We start from the raw sequence: 22,899 nt of genomic DNA, 5'->3' as shown, positions 1-22,899 counted from the left end.
TCGAGTTATATTGGAAATCATGATTAGGAGGATACTCAGCTGTAAGGTGGCTTTCCGGGCTCATAACCTGTTGAAATGAGCATGTTGTGTTGTATTGAAGAAGAAGAAAGACTAGCGCTAACCAGCGTAAGCTATAGACAAGAAGACATCCACATCCCAGCCACCAATGGATCGGAATAGTCATTGATCCGTCAAAACAACGGATCTCAACACAGTACGCGACCCTCCATACGGGAAACACTTCCCCAGGATCAGACAACATCACAGTCAAACTCCTCGAGGCCGTGTGGCACATGATCGGGACGCACGTCCGCCGCCTATTCAGGCATGCCTCACTATAGGCCATCACCCAGAACCATTTAGGGAAGCGGAGGTGGTCATGATTGCGAAACCGGGACGAAGGGACCTCACGAAGCCGCGGGCGTGGCGGCCCATCTCACTGCTCTCCTGCCTCGGCAAAGGACTAGAACGACTAATTGCACGCCGGCTAGCATGGGCAGCCATCCACTACCAAGTCCTCCACCCGCAACAGGCCGGGGCACTCCCGAAGAGGTCTGCAACGGACCTGGTGACTGCCTTGATCCACGACATCGAAGAAGCATTCGCACGCAACAAGGTGGCCACATTGGTCACGATGGACATCCAAGGCGCGTTCGACACCGTCATGCGCAACAGGCTGGTTCTGCGCCTACGCGAACAAGGCTGGCCCGATCATCTGGCCAGATGGGCTGGATCTTTCATGGGCGACCGATCTGCGCGTGTCAGGTACCAAGACACCGTCACCGCTTCCTCTCCCCTCCAGTGTGGCCTCCCTCAGGGGTCGCCGGTATCGCCGATACTGTTTCTGCTCTATACGGAGCCCATCTACCGTCTAAGCAACCCCCAAAGCCGCTTCGGCTACGCAGACGACACAGCCATCCTGTTCACAGGTGACACGGTCGACGAGACCACCGCTGCGGCGTCCGCGTCCATCGAAGAAATGATCCGCTGGGGCGCGGCAAACGGTGTCTCCTTCGACCCCGAAAAGACCGAAGTCATGCACTTCTCTCGCAGCAAACTCAGATCCTCCCCGGCGATACGCCACGGTGACGTCGTGAAACAGCCCGAATCGGCCCTGCGCTGGCTGGGCATCTGGCTTGACAGTAGACTGTCATTCCGAGTCCACGTTGAAAAGTGGGCGGCGAAAGCAAAGGCGGTGGCCTACCACCTGCGGGGACTCGCCAACACGAAACACGGTCCGCTGCCGAGCGCCGTGCGAAGCGCCGTCAGAGCATGCGTCGAGCCGGTGCTGCTCCACGGCGCCGAGGCGTGGTACCCGGGCACAACCCGGCCGCGGTGGAACCAACCATCCAAAGACGTACCATCGAGCAACCAGCATCTCATCCAGAGAATGACCGAGGCCATGAACCAATCCATGAGAGCCATCCTACCCGTCTGGAAGACAACACCCATCGCCGCCCTCCACCGGGAAAGCGGAATACCACCGGTCGCCCAGCTTCTCGAAGCACGGCGGCTCCGCTTCTCTGCACGACTCAAGTCGCTCGATGAGGCTCACCCCCTGGCGAGCCGGACACGCCCACCCCGCCAATCTACTTACCACGACCTTATCAAACGAAAATACCAAGCACCGCCAGAGAGCAGCTTCAGGACACGGCTTCAACGCACCGACGAGCTCCTCGCACCCTGCGCACGACCAAAGCTCATCCAGCAACGCTTTGGCGATGAGCAAACGACACCGCTGCAGACAGCATCGAAAGAGAAGACGGCTGAGGCCTTCCTTCACTGGGTCCAGACACTCAATCCACTCGCCCTGGTCGTATACTCAGATGGCTCCCTGTCTTCGGACGGGGCCGCTAGCTACGGCTTTACCGTCCACCAGAACGGTCTCCCGATCTCTGATGGAGCCGGTCGCCTCGGGCCGGCCGAGGTCTTCGATGCCGAAGCAGCAGGAGCATTAGAGGGCTTGAAGGCCGCCCTGAACCTGCAAGAGTCAGCAACTCAAGACATCTTCATCTGCCTAGACAACCTCGCTGCCGCTACATGCCTGCGGGGCACACCATCAGACTCCTCCCAGGAAGTCTTTCTCGAGAGTTCCAGTCCCTAGTAGCATCCCATGGGGCCACTCAAGTGCGCTGGGTACCCGGTCACACCAAAATCCCCGGTAACGAACAAGCCGATAAACTAGCAAAAGCAGCATCCTCGCTGCCCGAGCCCGAGGGCGCGCGACCCACGCTGGCCTACCTGCGAAGAATCGCGAGGCAGAAACCAAAAGAAGCATTCAGAACCTGGTGGCCCTCCGCCTCCCCTGAGCAGTATAAGAGATTCAATCTCAAGGCGACAATAGCCTGCCCGCGGGAGCTCTCGCTCCCGCGTACAGTCTTGCACCACTTACTCGCTGCAAGGTCCCTTCACGGGGATTTTGCCGCATATCACGAGAGGTTCAATCACACTGAAGCACGAGTACTCTGCTCATGCAATCGACGCAAAACACCTGACCATATCTTCTACTGCAGAAAGGTACCGCCACGGAAGCGAGCGAGGCTCGCTCCCTCGCCGAATACGGCAGTGAATCTAGCTTTGGGAAAAGACTTTGACAAGTTCGTCAAACTGGCCAAGATAAGCGCCTTCTTTGATAGGATCTGCCCTCGCTACTAGACGGGACCGCCCCGAGACGCAGTTGCGTCCGCTCCCTCCTTTATTCTCTCTTCTCTTCTTTTGTTACCTCTTTCTATTGCACAGGCTCGGCCAGGCAGGGAGCCGTAACGTTCTCTGTCTGGCTGCGGCCATCCTCAACCACGGCCCTCCACCATGACTATCCTAGTCATGAGCTGCCCCGCGGCTACTATTCACTAGCCGTGCCTGGACCGCCCGCTGACGGGTAACAGGCTCGATATAAAGCGCCATTTGTGCCGATTATATGCTGGATAGGGGACACTATATGGTTAGATCATAGATAGACTCCCGTAGCTCAGCACGTCCTGTGCTCCCTTAGGAGACTTCTGAGGCCTCACAGCCCCCCGGACGAAAAATATACATACATACATACATACATACATCGTCTTTATGGCCGATAAAGATCTCCTCGAATAGATAAAAAATCATTTTCTTGGTGAAATATAACTCAGCAAACTTTTCTCTATAATCTGATATACTTTTCACTCTGTGCATTGTTATAGTGGAGGCTTGGTGCGTCAAAATGTCTTTTCTGGCCCTTTTGTAACGCACATGTCAACCCGGACCCCGAAGCTCATCATAGATGACCTATATGACCTATGCTTTTCAAAAGGTCATATATCTAGCTTAGTAGATTTCTTAGGCTATGTGAAGAATCTGTCCCAGTCTCTGGGTCTGTCTTTTTATCCATTCAATCTGTCTATCACGAATAACATTCCCCATAACCTCGTCCCCTAGAAGCTCAAGCACTGTCTTCAAGGTGCTATACATCATGAATAAGCCGGATGCGACCACCTGCTGCGTGTGCTGGGCTTTGTTCCTAGGAAACATTTGACTCGCGTTGTTCCCGTCAGGAGATGGCTGCACCACAGATGGCAGAAGCACCGTCATTGCTCTTAGACCACCCGCAGTCGCATCCCCGGTAAGGAACGGCACACTGGCGCATATTTCGTCGACGAGAACCTGGGCTCTGAATAGGAGGGCGGGTGGAAGCACGCGCAGTCTGCAGTCCTGCTCCAGGGATGATAGGCTCACAAGACAATCGCCGATGAGCGACAGGCAGCCTAGCTCAGTAAGTCGGTGCCGATTGTACGAGTTTGCTATGGAAAGGCTTGCGTAGACGGCGGGATTCGCGTGGCTGTACGCACCAGCAGCCTGTATTGATGGGGAGAGGGAACAGGCCGGAATAGATAGTACCTTCCAAGCTGATGGAAGGGTATTCTGCCAGAGACTACATTCGCTTGCGAGGTTAATGGCGCGTCTGAGAATCTCGTGCAAGCTCAAGGCTGTCCTCGCCAGGAGCTTGAGCCGAGACAGCCTGAATGCGAGTGTATCGGCCTTCACCGCCGGGCTGTACATCTGGGCTCCGGTACCGCAATCCCAGACATCTCGGAGAGTCTCAAAGCCTCCTAGTTCATCCAAGCCGTGCCAGGTGTGTTGAAGTAGCCTGTTCCGAGTGGCAACGACCAGGCGCCACGATACTTCGTCCTTGTAGTTCAGGGACCCGCGGTGTTTCAACAGAGCGATGGAGCCAAGCATATGCGTGTGAGACTGCGATACGCCATGATTCCTCTTCCCAAATGTGGCACGGGCATTTTCGTACGCCTCTAGAACAAGAGTCGTCATGAGAAGTTCGTTCGACTTGCTCTGCACCGATGCGGTGAGGGCTTCTTTGGTTCGGATCACCGCCTCAGTGTATGTGCTATAGCCCATGACTGAATGCCCTCCAGTCGACCGGTGCAAGTGAGCCACCTCAAGAGCAAGCGCCGTGGTGGCCTTTGCCAGGGGAGAGTTCGAGTTGCACTTTGCATACATGCCTGGGAGGATGCCGAAGATACTGCAGGTAGCTTGGCCGTCGTAGCAGCGGCTGTAGTGGAAGAAGAAGAAACCCAAGGCATCGAGCTCGTCGTTTGATGGCGGACTTGGAGGAATTCGTGGTGATAGCTGCGTTAGCCTGAGCCCCGGTGCGGCCGTGGAGGTCGTGTTGCTCCTGTGCGAATGTCGCATTCTAGTCTTGACGGTTTCGTCCCGGTGCGCTTTGTCGAAAATATCACCATAGCCTGGACACGAGCTTCCTCTAGTAAGGCAATTTCCACAGGCTGGTGTTTTCTGATCACACTATAGGCCCTCAGCTCAGCTCGGGCCAGATAAGACAACGTTGCGACTCACCTTGACCCTCCTGTCCCGGCACCTCCGACACCCCTTACTCGGACCGTTGTAGACCATTTCATGGGCAGCAAGGCTTGGAAGATGAGAGACGAAGATGCGTTGAAAGGTTGTTGATTGATGTGGGGAGAGAAATATTCTACATGGTTCGGCGATCCATTTAACTCTGTCCAATGAAAACAATGTCGCAAGGGAACCCCAAACTCAGGTTAGTTCCCTGTGCTCAGCCACGCCCAGACAGGATCCCTGTTTGTAAATTGCTCAACCAGTTTCAGAGGATACTTGCGATTACGGCATGGGAACCAATTTCCCGAATTACAGAAGCATCAGGACTGAATCCATCAGGCTCAATTCGGAGGCTCCTTGCGACATGATAAGCCATGATGATGGAATGGCCCACGTCATGTTCTTCTGAGCCTCACTCGCTTCATCTGGAATTTTCTTCCAGAGCCCTCGAGTCCACAGCTGTAGGAGTATAAAGAGGCAAGATGATAACCACTATCTGCACCTCAGCAATCAATCACAGCGCAAACATCATCCAACACGCAAATCAGAATCACAGAACCTTCAAGCATGCATCTTCCTCATATTGCCGCCCTTCTGGCCGTCCTGGCTGGACTATCCGTTTCAACAACCCCCCAAGGCATCAATTGCGTTCAGCACCGGGCTCGAGCAGGTGACTTCATGGATGGACCCGCCAAAATAAGCGCAGATCCTCTCATTCACTTTGATTCCCCAATGGTCACTGGGTTCAATGAAACCGTGAGCGAAAACTGGTCTTTCGACGCTGCCTCTCATGACGGAAAGGCTAGTATCGTCCTCTATCTCACCCGGGGCACAGTTGCCAGCAATATCGCTGCCCAGCGTGGCTTGATTTCGATCGCGTGGGCCAACGGAACCCGATACATGGAGAATGCTTTTGTCGATACATCAACCTTGACGACCTGCCCCAAGACCACAACTGGAACTTGGACTAACAACGCTGGAAACATAACCTGGGGCTTCTCCGCGACCAAAGATTTCAAGCAGTCTGTTGCTACCATCAAGTCTCCCACCATCAACGGCACATTCAAGCTCAAGCCGCGAGGACCTCCCATCTACCCCGGTGGACTAGTGTACCCCGATTCCAGGGCCAGCGTGCTGCTTGCCCCGGAGATGTACTGGCAGGAACAGTTCCCGGTCGCCGACGCCGAGGTGCATCTCAGCATTCGTGGTACACCCTTCGACTTGTACGGCGTCGGAGGACGGGACAAGAACTGGAACTCCCGACCCTGGGCCGTCATCAGTGGGAAGTGGGACATGGCTCGGGCTATTGCTGGGCCGTACGGCCTTATGCTTTGGAACTACACATCGGCTGTAGACGGCCGCCCCTACTTTAGCGCTACTCTGACGAAGGGCAACAAGGTCATCTTCCGCACCGCCAATCAGGAGTCTTTATGCTCCGAGACCTATGGTACCGTCATATTAGCCAAGGATGGCCCTGTCCATCTATCATCCGCCCCGGGAACCAAGTCCCCGTTGCCCAAGTCGCGCCACACGGGGTACCTCATCGACTTGGTGTCCCCAAAGACAGACGAGCACTGGCGCTTCGCTCTTGACTTTTCGCAGACCACGTTTTGGTTTCCTGCTAGCGAGACTCTGACCGTTGGACAGTTCGCAGGAAATGTTTCTGGCGGACTGGTGGGTGGGAAGCAATACAAAGGGGTTGCATCTGGCTCGCTTCAGGAGTTTGTTCTTTAGATAAATATGAAACTTCTTGCAGAATATAGAACTAAGTCAAGGCGGTACTGAGTTCGGGTATTATTTTCAAGAGTATTTCGAGATATGCTATCTCATTAGAGTACGATAAGACACCTGTTAGCACCTTTACATTAGAATGTAAATATATGATTACAAGAATTTAGATAATATTTACAGTCCCAGTGCTCCGATCGACGCACCATCTGAAGCTTGTAAAAGTCAATGTTCCCTTAAACTCCATTTTTTCCGTTAGCTAGTTCATCATCCTTCCAGCCAGTACGTCCAAGGGCCCTCTCGAAGAGCGACAGGTTAAGTTGAAGTCTCTGTGCGTCTGTGAGTCCGGCATGCGTATGTTCCGGGAACAGACTCCCATCTAGGCCAGTCAAAATAGCTTTGGTTAAGTCGACTCTCATATAGTGAGGCAATCTATCCTCACCATGCTTCCAGAGGCTGTGCATAATCTGGTCGGCATCCATCTCGTAGTAATTCTTTTCGAAACCAACCGAGGATCTCCACAAGCCGATCTGCAGGAAGGCAACGCTGATGGAGTAGATGTCGTGAAGGGCATTGGAACGCTTCTCAGGCGGGACCTTGCCTGTCAGGGTGACGGTAGATGTTTCGCCCCAGGCAGTCATCCTGCTCAGTCGTCGGCCTGTCCCTCTCGTTGCGAGAGAGCTCGAACCCCACAGCGAACGGGCTCTTGTAGGTTCGGTGACTATCTTGATAAGCAGAGAGAACGTTCTCGCTTCTGATAGACTTATGAAGCCAGTCTACAGAGTGAAGAGTGGAAACGATCTTGGCCAGACTCTTAGCCATGGCGGACTTTCGTCCAGTGTCGGCCGCTCCATTGTTCTCGAGTTTATCGCCTGGAGTAGGGTTGTCGGATCCGATCCATTAGCAAACGAGTGATATGGCAGTCTGAAGGCGAGTACATATGCATTCTGTGGCGGAGGAACCCGGAAAAGGGCGACGCACTGGGGAGTCTGAAAGCCAGCCTCGCTAGCTTCGGGGTGACCCAAGACGCGGCCAAGTCTCCGGACACCTTGTTGAACGAGCCCTGACGGGTCCCTGGACGAAGTGGCCGAGTCCAAGACACTGGAAGTCCTTGAACACGCAATCACCCTTTTGCACCAGGCCAGTATGACTGAAGAAAGTAGAGCAAATGTCGCTCTTGCGTTCCAGAAGCTGCTCTTGTAAGGATGCACACCTCGATGCGAAGAGGATAGCTCGGGGAGGACGGAAGTAGTAGATGGGGAGGAAGATGAGGAAGACCGTGCGATGATTGATTTACAAGATCTAGTGGCTTGGGCGGACTCTTCTATTAAAGCCCTACAGGAGGCTAGGAAGGTTACATGTTGTCCTAACAGTATACCTAAAGTGCTATTCAATCCTTAAATCAGATGAGAACAAGCCAGGCAGCTTTATCATAGAATGACGGATAGCCTTTTGTATTTTACTCGATTGATAGTTAATCAATGCGTTTAGTCAAGCTAATGAACTCCCAGTGCAGCTGTTGTTCTTTGTCGCTCGCTGAATCAGGTGGCTGCTATGTTGCGAGAAGCCGCGGGCTGAGTTATGATAAAGCGAGAAGGACCTTGTTCCCTCTCCTTCTGATCGCTTTGCATCATCGCACCTTCCCTCTTCTCCGGTTTCTAAGCGCTCACGTTACATACCATCACCCGCGCACGAACCCGACGGATGTGCCCGATCCGAGCTGAGCCGGTCTTCGCATCAATGGCAGAGCTTCGGGACGGCGGCACTGAAGACTGGAAAGCCTTTTGCAAGGGCTCAGAGCATTAAAAGTGTTAGAGATAGAGCTATCAGACGCAAGATGGGGCCTTGTATCAAAGGGTAACGTGGTGCGAGATGCTAAACAAGCTCGTAAATCTCACAAGAACGCGGGAATAAGAACAACTTTGTGTAGTTGGCGTTGAATCTAGATTGGTATTAAACTCTTAATACTTAAAATATTACGAAATCATAGCTCTCTCTATCTTTATATATAGAGTTAATAGAAATAGTAAGGCACTCCATAAATGCCTCTCGTTATAACAGAACGTAGCTACCAGTCTAATAAATTCTTCACTTATATTTAATCACTCCCACTATTTCTCAGAGGATTGTCCCAGCCCAGCCGTAGACGGTTTCATCACCTACAATAGTTTCATACAAAGAAATACAAGCCTCCAAGGCACTCATCAACAATGCAACGGCCCCACGCGTCGCCACCTTCATCGGCGGTGTATTAGGCATCGAAAAGGTCACGGTTAGGGCCATAGTCGCTACAGGTGTGAGCATGAGAATCCACCTCGTCCGGCGCAAGAATTCTGAAGAGCGCATGCATGCTTCATCCAGGAGTGGTACGCCATCAACCCCAAGGCGGAAGTTCCTAGGACCGAAGGCGAGGTCGGGTTTCTGCCTTTGGACTGGGATTGCTCGACAATTTCCCTCAGCCGTGATCTAGAAAAGATAATTCACTGTCAGAACCAGTCAGAGTGTAAGGTTCCTTTCGCACCCCCGATATCTAGATATCTCTGGATCGACTCTCTGTGCATTGCCCAGGACGGTAATGCCAGAACCCTAGTAACAGACACGACATTGAGGGGCAGCGTTCGCGCTCTACTGCCACGAGAGGTCTTTGCTCTGTATCTCAAGTCGCTAGATTTGACCGCACTAGATGAGGAGCTGGTGAGAATATGGAAACTCTCAACCGCATACTATAACATATTTAGAATAATGATAGCTACTTCGCAAAAAGATATCCAATTCTTCAGTTACTTCGCCCACTTTCCCTTGTTCTCCTCGATCCAATCCCGGAAGTTCTTAATACCCGGGTACATCTTGCGGCACGCCTCAACATCACCACCGTAGCCGTGCTCTCCAAACCAACGAAACATATCGCCCGCAGTATCCCTCAGCACCAGCTTCACCGTATTCGCGATCACGCAAGGTCCAATAGGCATGGACTGGCCTGTTACTTGCTTGAAGATAGCGTCGGCCTCGGGCTGAGTCAGCTCGTCGCCAGCGATGGTGATGGCGGCACCCGCATGTGTAGCGGGATCTAGGAAGCTACGGGCTGCAAACCATCCAATATCAGAGGTGGCCACAAACTGAAGCTTCTTGGTGCCGAGCTGCTCCCACATGCGGACGAAGCCCCTGCCGTGGATATCGGCAGTCAGGTTCTCGAAGAAGGTGACGGGTCGCAGGATAGTATAGGTCATCTGCTGCGGACTGAGTGTCGCCTGGGCGATGAGGTGCTTCTCGATGTTGTACTTGGCCGCAAAGTTCTTGACATTGGTCGGGTCAAAGTTGGACTTGCCCGGCCCACCGCGATCGCCCGAGGCATAGACAAAATGCTGGACGCCATGCGAGACGGCGCCATCGACCATAGCCTTGCCGTAGCGCTCCTCGTCGTTGGAATTGACCAGCACGCTGAAGACACCCCACACGGGGCCGACCTGGGCAAAGATGGCCGAGACGTCAGAGAAGTCACCCTCGATCACCGAGACGCCTGGGAGGGCGGCCAGTCGGCGTGCACCGTCACTCGCGCTATTGCGGGTCACGCCAATGATGTTGAACGAGCCTTGGGTGGAGGCGAGGATACTGCTGATGATGGCGCCGCCTTGCTTGCCTGTAGCGCCGGTCACGAGCAGAGTCTTGTGCGGGAGAGACATTATTATATAGACGAGGAAACGGGGTAGATAGAATGGATGGAGATTGTCCAGAGGCCGGGGCTTTTATCCATATTTATGGGAAATTTATGCGACAGAAGCACTTGGTATGACGGTAGGCTGTTGCGTTTAGAGGGTTTGCGGTGCGAAACCGACGGGTTGATCCTCCTCCGACGGGCGAAACCGACGGGCCGGCCAGGTGGGTGGAAGACTAAGGAAAGCACCGAGCAACGTTCTCGACTGCCTTGCTCCGTTGGCATGGTAGGATTGTACAAGGATTATGGGGCGCTCTTAAGCGAAAGAGACTCGCGCTTGGCGGTGGAAAGAAAACACGGGAATGGCTCGAGTGAGTAGCGGGGCAATTTTCCCCCGGGGGTCGCGGCGCGATGCGAATGCGACGGCTAATTTAGCGCCTCTCTACTTGGCTATGCCTAATTTGTAGTAGCTGCAACAACTTGGGAGGCCGATGATTATGTGGGGACGCTGGCACCCCGAAACATCAAGACTAGGGACCCTGTGTCGCAGCTGATAGGACAATGGGGATGGTAAACGTCCGTCTGTAACAAGAGGGGGCCTGCCAGGGATCTTTTTTTAGCCACTTGAAGCACTCCGTGCAACGTCGAGCAGGGGCGCGCTAAGGCTCGACCAGCCCTTCTGAAACGGGCAGAACCCAAACATGCTGATATCCACCAACCATACTGAACTCCGGCGTCATACCTAGTAGGCGGTGATGGGGCCTAGACTGAGCTGGGATAAATAGTTGACGCATCGTTCTACCACACGATTTCCGCGGTCCAGATTTTGCAATGCCTCGATGGCTATGTTGAAATATGGCAGAGCGTCTTCGACAAACTTCCAACGTGATACACGATCTGGATCCCTCCTGCAATCGTCGTGCGCCACTTGCATGGCGGCGAATATTACCAAACCGGCGTTGAACGCTTCATTGTGTCAGTATATGCCTTGATCCGCCGGGTTCAGGGGGCTGAGAGATGAGGAGACAATGAGGCGGCTTCGAAGGATTGACTCACTGTAGAACGCCACCACGCCACCTGGAACTGCCGTACCTCGGTGCGTGCGCAGGCCTTGCGAAGGCAGGAAGAGATCGCGGTGTCCCTCCAGACCTCGCCGTCCAGGCTCGACCACAGGTACGGCGACAGCAGGGCGCCGGGCTTTCTCTGACGAAGGAAGACCTGGCGCAGCGGCGGCACCAGTGTTGAAATGAGCATATTGTGTTGTATTAAAGAAGAAGAAAGACTGGTGTTAACCGCCGGAAACTATTGACAAGAAGACATCCACATCCTCGCCACCAATGGATCGGAATAGCCATTGATCCGTTAAACAATGGATCTCAACAACCAGAGCCAGATATGTCAAGAGCAGATCTCCAATCGCGCGGGGCAAGAAGCGGATGTTCTCCGTCTCGGCACCAACCTGTTCCTGGCTCTTGTGATACCGCACGTACACCATGACCATCTTCTCCCAGATCAATATGTATCGACGACGACCTGTGTTGGTATAGGTGACGGAAAGCAGCTCCGGCGCCCGCAACGGAGGAGCCGGCGGAACATAGATATGTTGAAATGAGAAGATTCAAGTTGCTTCATTCATACTAAATGAACAGTAGGAGAACTACTATTTATGTACAGGCACGATCTCTGTGGAATGTTCCACCTTCTTCCACACCTTGCCACCGACTTGGTCGCCTCACATTTGTGATCTCCAACAGGGTACGGGAAGGTCTCTCAGAAAGGAATTACAGCCAAAACACGATAGAAATCATTTTGAAGAGACCTATGACTTCTCAATCAATTCCCGGCGAGGCACTTAACGCCTCTGATCCAAGTAGCTTTATCACAGAGGAAAATAGCCGCCGCGAGCAGCCTAACGATATCACGCGCCGGCCGGTCTTCAGTCCGGCCACAAGGTGCGGGGCCTACTTCCTTTCTATAAAAAAAAAACTTTTCACAACAGCGAGAACGAATTTTTGAAACAACAGCCCTAAAACAGAACTCATACGCCTCTCCGACGGGTCAATTGAATAGCCTGAAGTCTAGCGCATCGCCCAGTGCGTTTTTAGACCATCATGGCGACCTCGTGGCCCCAAGAGGTGGCCTGGCCCGCCGAATTCCGCGAGCACGCCACGCAACTCGGCAAATACCTCAGGGACGCCCTCCTGTGCATCGAACGCGCGAGAGACCAACCCGTTCCCCAAGGCCTGGTCAAAGTCATGGCCATGGGCGCACTATCCCTCGTCAGCAAGATCCACAATATCCCAGACCTCGACACCGTACGCGACGCGCTCCAAATGGCGAGAACCGAATCGAAGATCGCGGCGGAAAGCACGACGCAGGCTCTCAACGACATCAAGACGGAACTCAAACAGGTAGCGAACACGAGCCAACAGGCATTGGAAGGAATACGCGAGAGCCATGAAGCACAGAACGAGACGAAAGCGGCAGCCAGAGAATCGACCGATATTGGCAGAACAGTCATGACGATGGTGAGAGATATCAAGAACGCGGACCAGCATAACCGACCGAGCCCGCTACGGACTTACGCATCTGTAGCAGCCGGGAATGGGCTAGCCACTAGCATACATAACCCATTGAACCAGCTCAAGGCGCCGCCCGCGCAAGTGCTCCGTGAGATCATCGTGAACATTCGGAACCCACTCACCATAACTAGCCTACGGGCGATGTACCCCCGTAGCCTGAAAGCACACGTAGACCGTGCTATAGAACAAAGTGGAAACGAGCACATAGAGAACATCAAGACGGTGTCAACTAACCAACTCAAAAGCGGTGACCTTAGCATCAAGACGGCTACGACCTCTGACATGGAGGTACTCCGACAGTTCGCTGAGGACTGGGAGCGCAGGCTCGGCAATGGAGCCGCAGTGCGCATTCCAACATACGGAGTTCTTGTACACGGCATCCGTACCAACTCGATGGATGTGAGCCAATTTGAGGACATCAGAGACATCATTCTCCAGGAGAACAGACCGTTCATCCCGAGCGCCGGGATAAAATACATTGGCTGGCTCACGAGGAAGTCTGCGGCAAAGAATGCTTCCTCGATCATCATTGAGTTCACAAGACCCCAAGACGCCAACAAGATTATCGACGAGGGACTGATCTGGCAAGGGGAGGTCTTTCAGTGCGAGCTGTACGACAGGTCGTGCCGACTGAGGCAATGCTTCGGCTGTCAAGGATATGGCCACATAGGAACCCAGTGCAAGGCAACGACGAGATGCGGCTACTGCGCTCAAGAACATGCGTCCCGCGATTGCCCTGTCAAGTCTGACAAGAGCGTACCCAGAAAGTGCGCCAACTGTAAAGGTCAACACGAGGCCTGGAGTAATCAGTGTGCAATCAGGAAGGAGGAAATGGCCAAGGTCAAGGCCGCCTTCGCCGCACGTCCTAGGTACCACCTGGAGCCACAAAGCAGCATGGCAGCTAGCCAGGCGAACCCACGCGTGAGAGCCCAGGAGGAACCGACCGGACGAACCATCCGGGAGGGAGCACCATCTCTCGCACCTGACCGCAATCAGCAGAACTGGCAAGGAAGAAGTAGGGCACCGACGAAGAGAGGGCAAAAGAGAGCCAATCCTGGAGGCAACACAGCCGCCCCGAACGAGGTCGAAAACGTAATCACAGTCAACACGGGCAGTCAGCGGCCCCAAAGAACCATAACGCCATCTAGAAGGGCACTGGAAGCCCTCGATGCGAACTCGGCACGACTACACAGCACCTACCAAGCAGACAACATGGACGTCGACAACCGCGAATGAGACACATGGAACCACTCTCAATACTACAGTACAACGTCAGAAAATCGAGAGACATCGTCATGGCTACCCTCCTACGGGATCCAAGGGTAATGAAATTCGACATCCTAGCTATTCAAGAACCATGGGCCAATCCCTTCATGCACACCACACACCACCCGGCAAAAGACCAGTTCCATCTATGCTACCCCCAAAATGAAGGCGGAGACCCAGCAAGGGTATGTCTGTACATCAACAAACGCCTCGATCATTCAAAATGGCAATTCGAGTCGCACAGTCGGGATCTGTGCACAGTAACGATAACCTTTGGACAAGGAGACGAGATGAGAGAGATCAAGCTGCACAACATCTACAACCCCAACCGAATGGCGGAAAATAGGCGGAGCGTACTACCCCAACTGCGAAGGGTGCTCGACTCAGCTCAGCAAGCAGATCAGATACTGGTCGGAGACTTCAACCTACACCATGAGATGTGGGGAGGCTCCCATATTCCTCGAATAGAGGCAGAGGCAGAAGATCTCGTCGAGATTATGGAAGACTATAACCTCACAAACACTCTGGCACCAGGCACCATCACGTACGAAGAGAACAACAGGCGAACAACGATTGATCTCTGTCTGGTCACTCTCGGCCTAGTCGACCGGGTTATCAGATGTGAAGTAGACCGTGATCTCGATCACGATTCAGACCACCTGCCGGTTGTAATCTTCCTCGATGTGTCAGTCAAACAGCTCCGCAGAGAGCCTAGCAGAAGCTGGAAGTCGATAGATGAAAAGAAATTCAGGTCTGCGGTCCTGAACAAGCTGCCGCCGCAGCGGAGACCGAGAACCCGAAACGCACTTAATCGGTACGTGGGGGAAATAGTCGCAGCGCTGAAGAGTGCAATAGAGACAGCAGTACCACGAAGGATATGGTCACCCCAATCCAGACCCGGCTGGGATGAGGAGTGTACGCAAGTGCTGGCTGAGGCCAAGCGCCTCAGGCGACTCCACAATCTCTACCACACGGAAGAAACATGGGAGGCATACCGAGCAGCCAGAAACCACAAGGGCAGGGTAATCAAGAAAGCACTGAGAAGAGCGCACCGAGAAAAGGTAGAGAGAGCTTCAGAGTCACCAGAGGCTCTCTGGAAAATGGCGAAATGGGCCAGAAACAGGACCATTCAGGCACCAGAGATAACACCTATACTGGAGCACCCAGACACCTCTCAGATGGTCTCAGAGCCAGCGGAAAAGGCAGAGATCTTCAAGAGAGCATTCTTTCCCTCCCCACCGGAGGCAGAGATTCGCGACATCGAAAACGCGATTTACCCAGACCGAATAACGATGCCACCCATTACAGAACAAGAAGTGGAGAGAGCCATACAAGAAGCCTCGCCGCTCAAGGCCCCCGGCCCTGATGGCATCCCGAACAGAGCATTGCAGCTAGCAGCGACATGGATCAAGCCTCACCTGTCGGCAATCTTCAATCAGAGCCTCAATCTCGGCTACTGTCCGCAGCACTTCAGGGAATCGACAACAGTTGTGCTGAGGAAGCAAGGTAAAGACAACTACACCATCCCGGGGTCTTACCGGCCGATCGGGCTGCTAAACACCATGGGCAAGATCATGGACGCTATAATAGCACACCGCCTGAGCTACGTGGCAGAGACATAAAACCTGCTGCCTTCGACCCATGTGGGAGGCAGAAAGTTGAGATCCACCGAGCACGCCGTGCATCACATCATCGACAACATTTATGAAGCGTGGAACAGAGGCCGAGGGCAGGTGGTTAGCTTACTCCTGCTCGACGTCTCAGGTGCATTCGACAACGTATCACACCAGCGGCTCCTGCACAACCTGCGGAAGAGGAAGATTGACGAGAAGACGGTTAGGTGGATATCGAGCCTCCTAGAGGACCGGCACACCAGGATCTCCGTCGACGGGTTCAAAACCGAGTTGTACAAAGTACGCACGGGAACCGTGCAAGGCTCGCCACTTTCACCAATTTTCTACATCTTCTACAACGCAGACCTGATCGAAAAGTGCAACCTAGCAGACGACACCTCGGCAACCGGGTTCATCGACGACGTGGCGATCCTAACATGGGGAGATACGACCGCGGAAACATGCACCAAGCTTCGAGGGGCACTTCAGATAGCCGAGCAGTGGGCGAAAACCCATGCATCGGTTTTTTCACCCAGCAAGTTTCAGCTCATACATTTCACCAGGGCTCGCACCAGAATAGATACCCGGCAACCACTGCAAACAGCCTGGGGTGAGATCCCGGCAAAGCCGACGTGTAAATACCTAGGTCTCATCATGGACTCGGCGCTGCAATGGAAGCCCCACGTAGACGAAGTACGGCGGAAGGCGACGAAGACAATCTCAGCCCTCAGCAGTCTGGGCAGCTCAACCTGGGGCCTTACCCTGCAAGACATGCGAAAGATCTACCGAGGGGTGGTGGTGCCACAGATCATGTATGCATGCTCAGCCTGGTCAAACTCAAACCGGAGAACGCGGACCATGCCATATCCAAACAAGACACTGGCACAGCTGCAGAGTCTGCAGGCGCGGGCAGCCAGGGCAATATCTGGCGCCTACAAGGCCACATCAGCCCCCGCTCTAGACATCGAAACACACCTCCTTCCCATCGAACATCAAATCTGGAAGCATAATGCTGACTGCCTGGGAAGAATCAGCAATGGGAAACCAGAACCCCAGCGCAACTCCGGTCAAGCGAGAGAAGAAAGGACAAACATAAGCCCGCGCAGAGCAATACAAAAGGCCATACGGGACGAAGGAGGATTTGATCTGGAGAAAATGGAAGCTATCACCCCGCACGTCGTCCCACCATGGTGGACAGGCCCAGAAACGTTCATCGAAGAGAGCGTCGAGAAGGCGCAAGCGAGACACCAGTACAGCACCAGCAACGAGCCAGATGCCTTACACATCTACACGGATGGAAGTGGTATCAATGGCCACATTGGCGCTGCTGCCGTGTGCACCACTATCAACCAAACCAAAAACGCCTACATGGGCGATGATTCCGTATCAACGGTGTACGCCGGTGAACTGCAGGGAATTTCCTTGGCTCTACAGCTTGCCCGGGAGGATAGAGACAGAGGCAACGCCAGAAAGAAAGTCTTGATATACACAGACAACCAAGCAGCTATCCGGTCGGTGGCGAGGCCCAGAGGCGAATCCGGGTCATACCTTCTCCAAGACATTACACAGCGAATACAGGAACTACGAACACAAGGTTTGACCGTCGAGATCAGATGGATCCCGGCCCACAAGGGGATATACGGCAACGAAGCGGCTGACCGAGCGGCCAAAGAAGCCACAGGATGGCGACAAAGAGGTCCGCCGGGACCAAGGGCACAGCACCCCCCGTACTGCATTCCTTGAACTCCACGTTGAAACTGTGGTCGCGCAGAGTTGTCAAACAAAGATGGCAAACACAGTGGCAACAGGAAACCAGGGGCCGGGCAACCTTCAGGCACACGCCAGAGCCAACACCGAAAGTACTGCAGCCACACAAGCACTTCAGCAAGAGGCAGAGCGCCATTTACATCCAACTCCGGACGGAAAAGATTGGGATGAATGACTTCCTCTTCAAACGAAGAGTGCCAGGAGTCACCGACCCGAGATGCAACTGCGGCGAAGGACGGCAAACAGTAGCCCATATCCTGCTTCAATGTAGGAGGCATACCACACTTCGAAACCAGGAACTGAGGCAATTTCCAGGACGTCGAAATCTCCGACAACTACTGAGCGAACGCAAAGTAGCAGCAAAGGTCGTCAAATTCATGGAACAAACCCAGGTCCTAGGGCAATTCAGGACCAGTTCGTAACCAGACGAAGCTGAGCGCTGGGGAAGACTGTAGGTAGGAGGACACATACACGGGGCGTATGACTCGCCCCGTAAGAGCGTGAAAGCATGTGTACATTAGTATTTAGAACCACGATCTACAGAGGTTGGCAGCCGGTTGTAGATAGAGGTTTGAGGACAGAAGTGGGAAGTCTGGAGGCGGCTGGCCAAACACCATTTGGCGTTTGGCGAAGTGGGGCGCAACGGATAAACATTCGGGGCGCTTCGGCTGTCGGCCAAACCCCGCTGCCGGGGAATGGCGGCTAAAACCGAGAAGGAATAGAACCTGAACCTGAACCGTATCGGCTTGAACCTAGGAATTATTCGCCGGCGATTCTGTCACAATCTCCCATACAAATTAGTCGGCTTGGCCTCGACATCATGGCCACTACACGGAACGAGCGACCGAGACAGATGCTGATGCATGTAGCCGACGACGTGTTACCGATCAGGGAAGAGGAGCGACCCATCTGCGAGGACTGGCTCCAGTCAATCGGCTTTCTTGCACCTGGAGAGGACGAAGAGTTATGGCACACGATTGTCAGGAACTAGGAACGGTTCCTCCAGGCAACGAAGACCAGAATCACAGGGTCGGGCGCATCCCGCCGAGTCACCCAGAGCGCGGCCGCCAAACAGCGTGAGGCAGTCAAGCAAGCATTCTGGGACCGGATCGATGGGCTCGAAGCTCTGTCCGAACGGTGGCCGGTAAAGTCACGCCTTGTGCGCAATCAAAGCGCGAAAGGACCTGATGCAAGACCGTTCGAGTCGCTGGCGGCGATATGGCTGTTACAAATGCGGCGACGATTTCAGTCCATGTGGACAGGCTTGATATGCTTCCTAGCGTGGCCCATCAAAGTTGGCGAAGAAAGCCTGGAGGAGATGGGATTGAATTTGAACGAAGAGAAGAAGGAAGGCCTACTGGATTTGGGGGTAATGGTAATGCCAGGATCGGACTGGTTCATGAGCGATGATCATCCGGGAGACATAATTCAAGGATTCCTTACCAGAATGATCACAGATGAGTCTGTGAACGTGCGGATGAATCCGCTGCTCTGGTGGACGGCAATTTTGGTACGATCGGCGATCTCGGACGAGGAAGAAGAAGACTTCATCAGTCGGGGGCGGTTCAGCATGAACAATTTGCCGCTAGATGTGGATATTAGGGACCGGATAGAGGCTATCGGACACTACAGTAAGGTCTTGATCCTTGACAAGGCGTTCTAAGGGTGGCAGAAGGGAAGGGTTGGGCGTCAAGTCTGGCTGGAGGAGGTACTGCGGGACCTGAATGCGGCGGACAACGAATGGCTCAACGAGGAAAACGGACAGCTGCCGGACGATCAGTTGGATAGACGAACGTACCTGTCGCCAAGGTGGAAGATGATGCTAGAGCACCTAGGCAAAGAAGGGCAAGACTGGCTAGGGCAGAACGAAGGGACGGTTATGTGGAAGGTCAGGACGCTTCTCTGTTCGCTCAGGCGAGTCAGAGACTAAAGCGGTGGATGTGGAAGGAAAACTGGGAAGATCAACAATTGAAACAGCATAGATCAAAGCAGTAAATAAGCATCAAAATCTTTTCAGTCTGCTTTGCCGTCTTACGTTCCTTGTGTGCTTCTGCGCGGTAGATTGTTGGGACTGACGGTACCGTTGCGGAGAGACAATGAGATAGGAATTGTTAGAGAAGAATGGCCGATCATCTAGAAGCCTAGGTCGTCGGGAGCTCGTTATCGATCCAACGAGCGTGCTACATGACATGAGGCGAGCTGTTTGCGTTTTTGCAGAGCTAATTCTACGACGCAGGGACATGGCCCTGCCGCTTCCCAACGGTACCATGAGAGCATCTTGAAGTACGAGATCTATTGGCCCCGCAAATCCCTACCTACTTACATCCGATGTTCCCGCCGAGGTGCTCGAACGGAGACGACCTGGTCATGAGCCCTGTCACCTAGTAGTGTTGGAAGACTCACGGCAAGGCGGATAAGTCTTGAACAGCATCTCTGATACAAGTTGGGACGTTGCATCCATGGAGAGACTTCAACAACAGATCTGGACTTTTCCTATTCGGCCTTTTCGGGGAACTTTGTGTGTTTACTTACCATTGCGGTTTGCATCTCAATGCTAGGACCGTTATGGTTGCAGGAAGTTGATGAGGGAAGTAAGTTGCCAGTTGTTAGAGATACCAGATCTTGGATATCCTACAGTTTTTCGTCTTTCTTGGCATGCGAAATGACATTAGAGATATTGGGCCGCCTTCCAGCGAGACTATATTTGCCGAGTGATGGCACCTCGCCGCTTAGGGTGAGACAGGAGTGTCCTCCTCGTTGCATCACCTCCTGTCACTTCCGCAAAAGGTGGCGATTAAAGCTGTCGCCTCGTAGAGAAGGGCCGAAGGCATGAGAGGAAAGAAGACAAATACAATAACAAACAATATGAACAAAACTAAAAAGATGGGACATACAAAGGCGTCTAGTAAGCCAAAAGATGAACCGAACTAGATCTCTCCCAAGCAGAAGTAAGGATTTCCAAACCCCATATGGGTTGATCTGAAGCTTTAATTGGTAAAAGTGAAACGTTATAAGGCACCTGCTTCTCGAACGTGCTTGCCCAAGATAAAGCCAGTGATTCCCTCATTCTCCTCTCGAGCCGCACGAAGGGGCAAACATAAGAACTTACCATGTCGTGAGTGAGCGAGCCGGGCTCGTTGTCTTACCTCAATCACCAAAAGGAACTGAGCAAGGAGTGTGTGCTCCTAAGCCAAGAACTTGCCACGCTTACCCTTGACGACAGTGCAAGGGAATCAAAGTTAAGGAAAATTAAGGCTTCACTGGTTGTTGGTTACTATGCTTCCATCATTCAGCTAGTCAAGCTCGTGAGAAGTCATTTGACATGCCTGTAATTCGAAATCACGACAAATTCACATGCATCCTCGGATCCACCCTGAGGAGAGGCAGCGAGTGTTAGGGGCAAGTCGAATTAAGTATATAGGAAATCGCCAGTTATTTTAGGACACTTGATAATGAGGTGGAAAGCTTGACTAGGTACCTGGGCCGGTCTAAATTGGACTTTGGCGGACGGTATATCCTCTTTTCACACGACGGACAGAAACGGCACTCGGCCAACTTGGCTAAAACAGCTACCGTGCTGAGACTGCTATTCGCGACCACTATCGAACAGCAGTGCCATCTAACCAACTGTCCAGTTTCAGACGAACCATGCTAGCCAGCTCAGGCCGTCCAGTCGAAATCTCCCCGCGGTCTGAAGAACCGGGTCAGCATCTGTACTGTGAGCTATCCGATATGACATCCGGCGTGAAACAATCCCAAAGCAGCTTCGGGATAGCTAGCGACAAGGGTTTCCAGAGAGATCTAAGCGGCCGAAGGCCACAACCTCTCATGGTCGACAATTAATATTAACAAGACACTGATAGCGAGCAGTATGAGCTCTCTTGCGCCCGGACAATCAACGAGTCGTCGAAGCGGTGCGAAGAGGAACAAGGGCCGGAGATGAAATAAACAACGCAGTTCATTTCCTCCCCTTGCGGTTGCACTTGATGCGACTCATATGCTGTCGGATAAGAATGGCACCCAATGAGTTCCACGCTTGACAAGGTCATCACGATAGATTGATTACATTCTAATTCTCTCCGGTTGCCGTAACAAACATGGGAGGTCGCGTATATTAAACTAACGACTAGCGAGTCGTCCTAAGCTAGCAATTCAAATAATCAATCAACCACATTCATCAACCTGAACTTCAAACGAAGCCCATCGCTGTCAGCATCGAAACTAGGACGGTTAATATCCCTGAAAAGGCAGCTTGTGTGCAGCTGGCGTCCTGTAGAGTCGAGACCAAACTAAGATATTTCAGGCCATATTATATCCTCCATCTTGATGTAGGTCACCACGAATAAAACGTCTTCTTTATCCGACTTGCTCCCAATATGTCCAGCCTATTGTAACTCGTGTTTCTTGATCTCAATGCATCGAATAGCCACTGAAGGAGGGATATCGGTACATCCTTTGAGGGCCTAAACTCGGTTTACTTCAAATTTGAAAGAGCCTTAACGTCTCCTGCAGGGCCTGCAACGTCTCGATTTATCTTTAGAGGTCATTGCAATAGGTGGCATGAGTCACTAGATTGACTCGATTTGGAATGGAAGAGATATTACTAGATAATGACCCTACAGGGAGATGACCAAATTCAACCCGGCCTAGATGCCTGCTTCATTTCCTGGAAATATAAAAGCTAAAAACGGCCTTGATTTGCAATCATCACTCTCGCATTCGTAGCATCCCTCCAGTGCCGTTTTGGCCAGTTTCCAAAGCTCTCAGGGGAAAGAGAAAGCAACCTCGGTCCATTGCCGTTTTCTGTTTTGGGGAAAACCCTGTCAGGCTTAAAAACGGCTTGTTTGACCGGCTGCAGCTACAACAGCCCTGTCGATGGGGTAAGCAAGGCAGATTTCAGCACAAGCTACGCAGGGGCTTAATGGCGGGCAGCTGACCACGTAGTGGATGCATAGGGCCATCGTGCGTGTAGTGGCACTTGGGACAGACTGACAAATGCAGGCGAGCAACTCGAAATGAGGGCACCGAATGGGCAATCATTGGCTGTCGTATGTTTCCTCAGTTGCGAGGTGACACGCTTAACCCCGCACACCATGTCAGCATCAAGCCGTAGTTGGGCAGACCGGCCCGCTCCGCGGAGATCACTTAAGCCCGACCTGATGACCTGTATTATCGATTCGTCCTCAAAGAAGGAAACATCCTGTTGCATTGCTGGCGTTGGCTTAACCGAGCTTCCTGTCTCGCCTTGACTGTGACGGTTTCGAGGCAGACAAGCTCCTAAACAAAGATGAAGAAGAGCAATTTGCTCGAACAGCTTGGACTGGTGCTACCCGTCAACGTGTGTGTCGATGACAGAAATAACGTATACCATCGCATCGCTCTCAATCGAGGGTTGTTTGAAGCTGTTGGCGGCAATGAGGATCTTCAACACTGTTTCGATCCAAGT

General features: G+C 52.9%; 9 protein-coding genes across 9 annotated transcripts; 5 read left to right on the top strand and 4 right to left on the bottom strand.

Annotated features, from left to right (window-relative positions):
* Positions 1 to 379: 379 nt before the first annotated feature.
* Positions 380 to 2,104, top strand: MRS44_017852 (uncharacterized protein; the record flags this gene model as incomplete). The annotated part of the gene is made up of 1 exon (XM_065615743.1): positions 380 to 2,104. One exon carries the CDS (start codon positions 380 to 382, stop codon positions 2,102 to 2,104), a length of 1,725 nt encoding a protein of 574 aa, XP_065471815.1.
* A 1,208-nt stretch (positions 2,105 to 3,312) lies between these two features.
* Positions 3,313 to 4,680, bottom strand: MRS44_017851 (uncharacterized protein; the record flags this gene model as incomplete). The annotated part of the gene is made up of 1 exon (XM_046272949.2): positions 3,313 to 4,680. The coding sequence occupies one exon, from the start codon at positions 4,678 to 4,680 to the stop codon at positions 3,313 to 3,315; it is 1,368 nt and encodes a 455-aa protein (XP_046128681.2).
* Positions 4,681 to 5,412: 732 nt separating this feature from the next.
* Positions 5,413 to 6,579, top strand: MRS44_017850 (uncharacterized protein; the record flags this gene model as incomplete). Its single annotated transcript, XM_046282271.2, has 1 exon — positions 5,413 to 6,579. One exon carries the CDS (start codon positions 5,413 to 5,415, stop codon positions 6,577 to 6,579), a length of 1,167 nt encoding a protein of 388 aa, XP_046128682.2.
* A 230-nt stretch (positions 6,580 to 6,809) lies between these two features.
* MRS44_017849 (uncharacterized protein) lies at positions 6,810 to 7,214 on the bottom strand (the record flags this gene model as incomplete). The annotated part of the gene is made up of 1 exon (XM_065615742.1): positions 6,810 to 7,214. One exon carries the CDS (start codon positions 7,212 to 7,214, stop codon positions 6,810 to 6,812), a length of 405 nt encoding a protein of 134 aa, XP_065471814.1.
* Positions 7,215 to 9,353: 2,139 nt separating this feature from the next.
* MRS44_017848 (uncharacterized protein) lies at positions 9,354 to 10,253 on the bottom strand (the record flags this gene model as incomplete). The annotated part of the gene is made up of 1 exon (XM_046277989.2): positions 9,354 to 10,253. One exon carries the CDS (start codon positions 10,251 to 10,253, stop codon positions 9,354 to 9,356), a length of 900 nt encoding a protein of 299 aa, XP_046123884.2.
* A 714-nt stretch (positions 10,254 to 10,967) lies between these two features.
* MRS44_017847 (uncharacterized protein) lies at positions 10,968 to 11,726 on the bottom strand (the record flags this gene model as incomplete). The annotated part of the gene is made up of 3 exons (XM_065615741.1): positions 10,968 to 11,191; positions 11,282 to 11,507; positions 11,550 to 11,726. 3 exons carry the CDS (start codon positions 11,724 to 11,726, stop codon positions 10,968 to 10,970), a joined length of 627 nt encoding a protein of 208 aa, XP_065471813.1.
* A 610-nt stretch (positions 11,727 to 12,336) lies between these two features.
* On the top strand, positions 12,337 to 14,043 carry MRS44_017846 (uncharacterized protein; the record flags this gene model as incomplete). Its single annotated transcript, XM_065615740.1, has 1 exon — positions 12,337 to 14,043. One exon carries the CDS (start codon positions 12,337 to 12,339, stop codon positions 14,041 to 14,043), a length of 1,707 nt encoding a protein of 568 aa, XP_065471812.1.
* Positions 14,044 to 14,102: 59 nt separating this feature from the next.
* Positions 14,103 to 17,429, top strand: MRS44_017845 (uncharacterized protein; the record flags this gene model as incomplete). The annotated part of the gene is made up of 3 exons (XM_065615739.1): positions 14,103 to 14,887; positions 14,969 to 15,579; positions 15,838 to 17,429. 3 exons carry the CDS (start codon positions 14,103 to 14,105, stop codon positions 17,427 to 17,429), a joined length of 2,988 nt encoding a protein of 995 aa, XP_065471811.1.
* An 844-nt stretch (positions 17,430 to 18,273) lies between these two features.
* Positions 18,274 to 19,116, top strand: MRS44_017844 (uncharacterized protein; the record flags this gene model as incomplete). The annotated part of the gene is made up of 2 exons (XM_065615738.1): positions 18,274 to 18,416; positions 18,474 to 19,116. 2 exons carry the CDS (start codon positions 18,274 to 18,276, stop codon positions 19,114 to 19,116), a joined length of 786 nt encoding a protein of 261 aa, XP_065471810.1.
* Between the last annotated feature and the right edge of the window lie 3,783 nt (positions 19,117 to 22,899).

The sequence above is a fragment of the Fusarium solani genome (assembly GCF_023522795.1).
Source record: "Fusarium solani strain SB1 chromosome Unknown bctg00000014, whole genome shotgun sequence".
Lineage (NCBI taxonomy): Eukaryota > Fungi > Ascomycota > Sordariomycetes > Hypocreales > Nectriaceae > Fusarium > Fusarium solani.
This window is presented reverse-complemented; position numbering and strand designations above follow the sequence as displayed.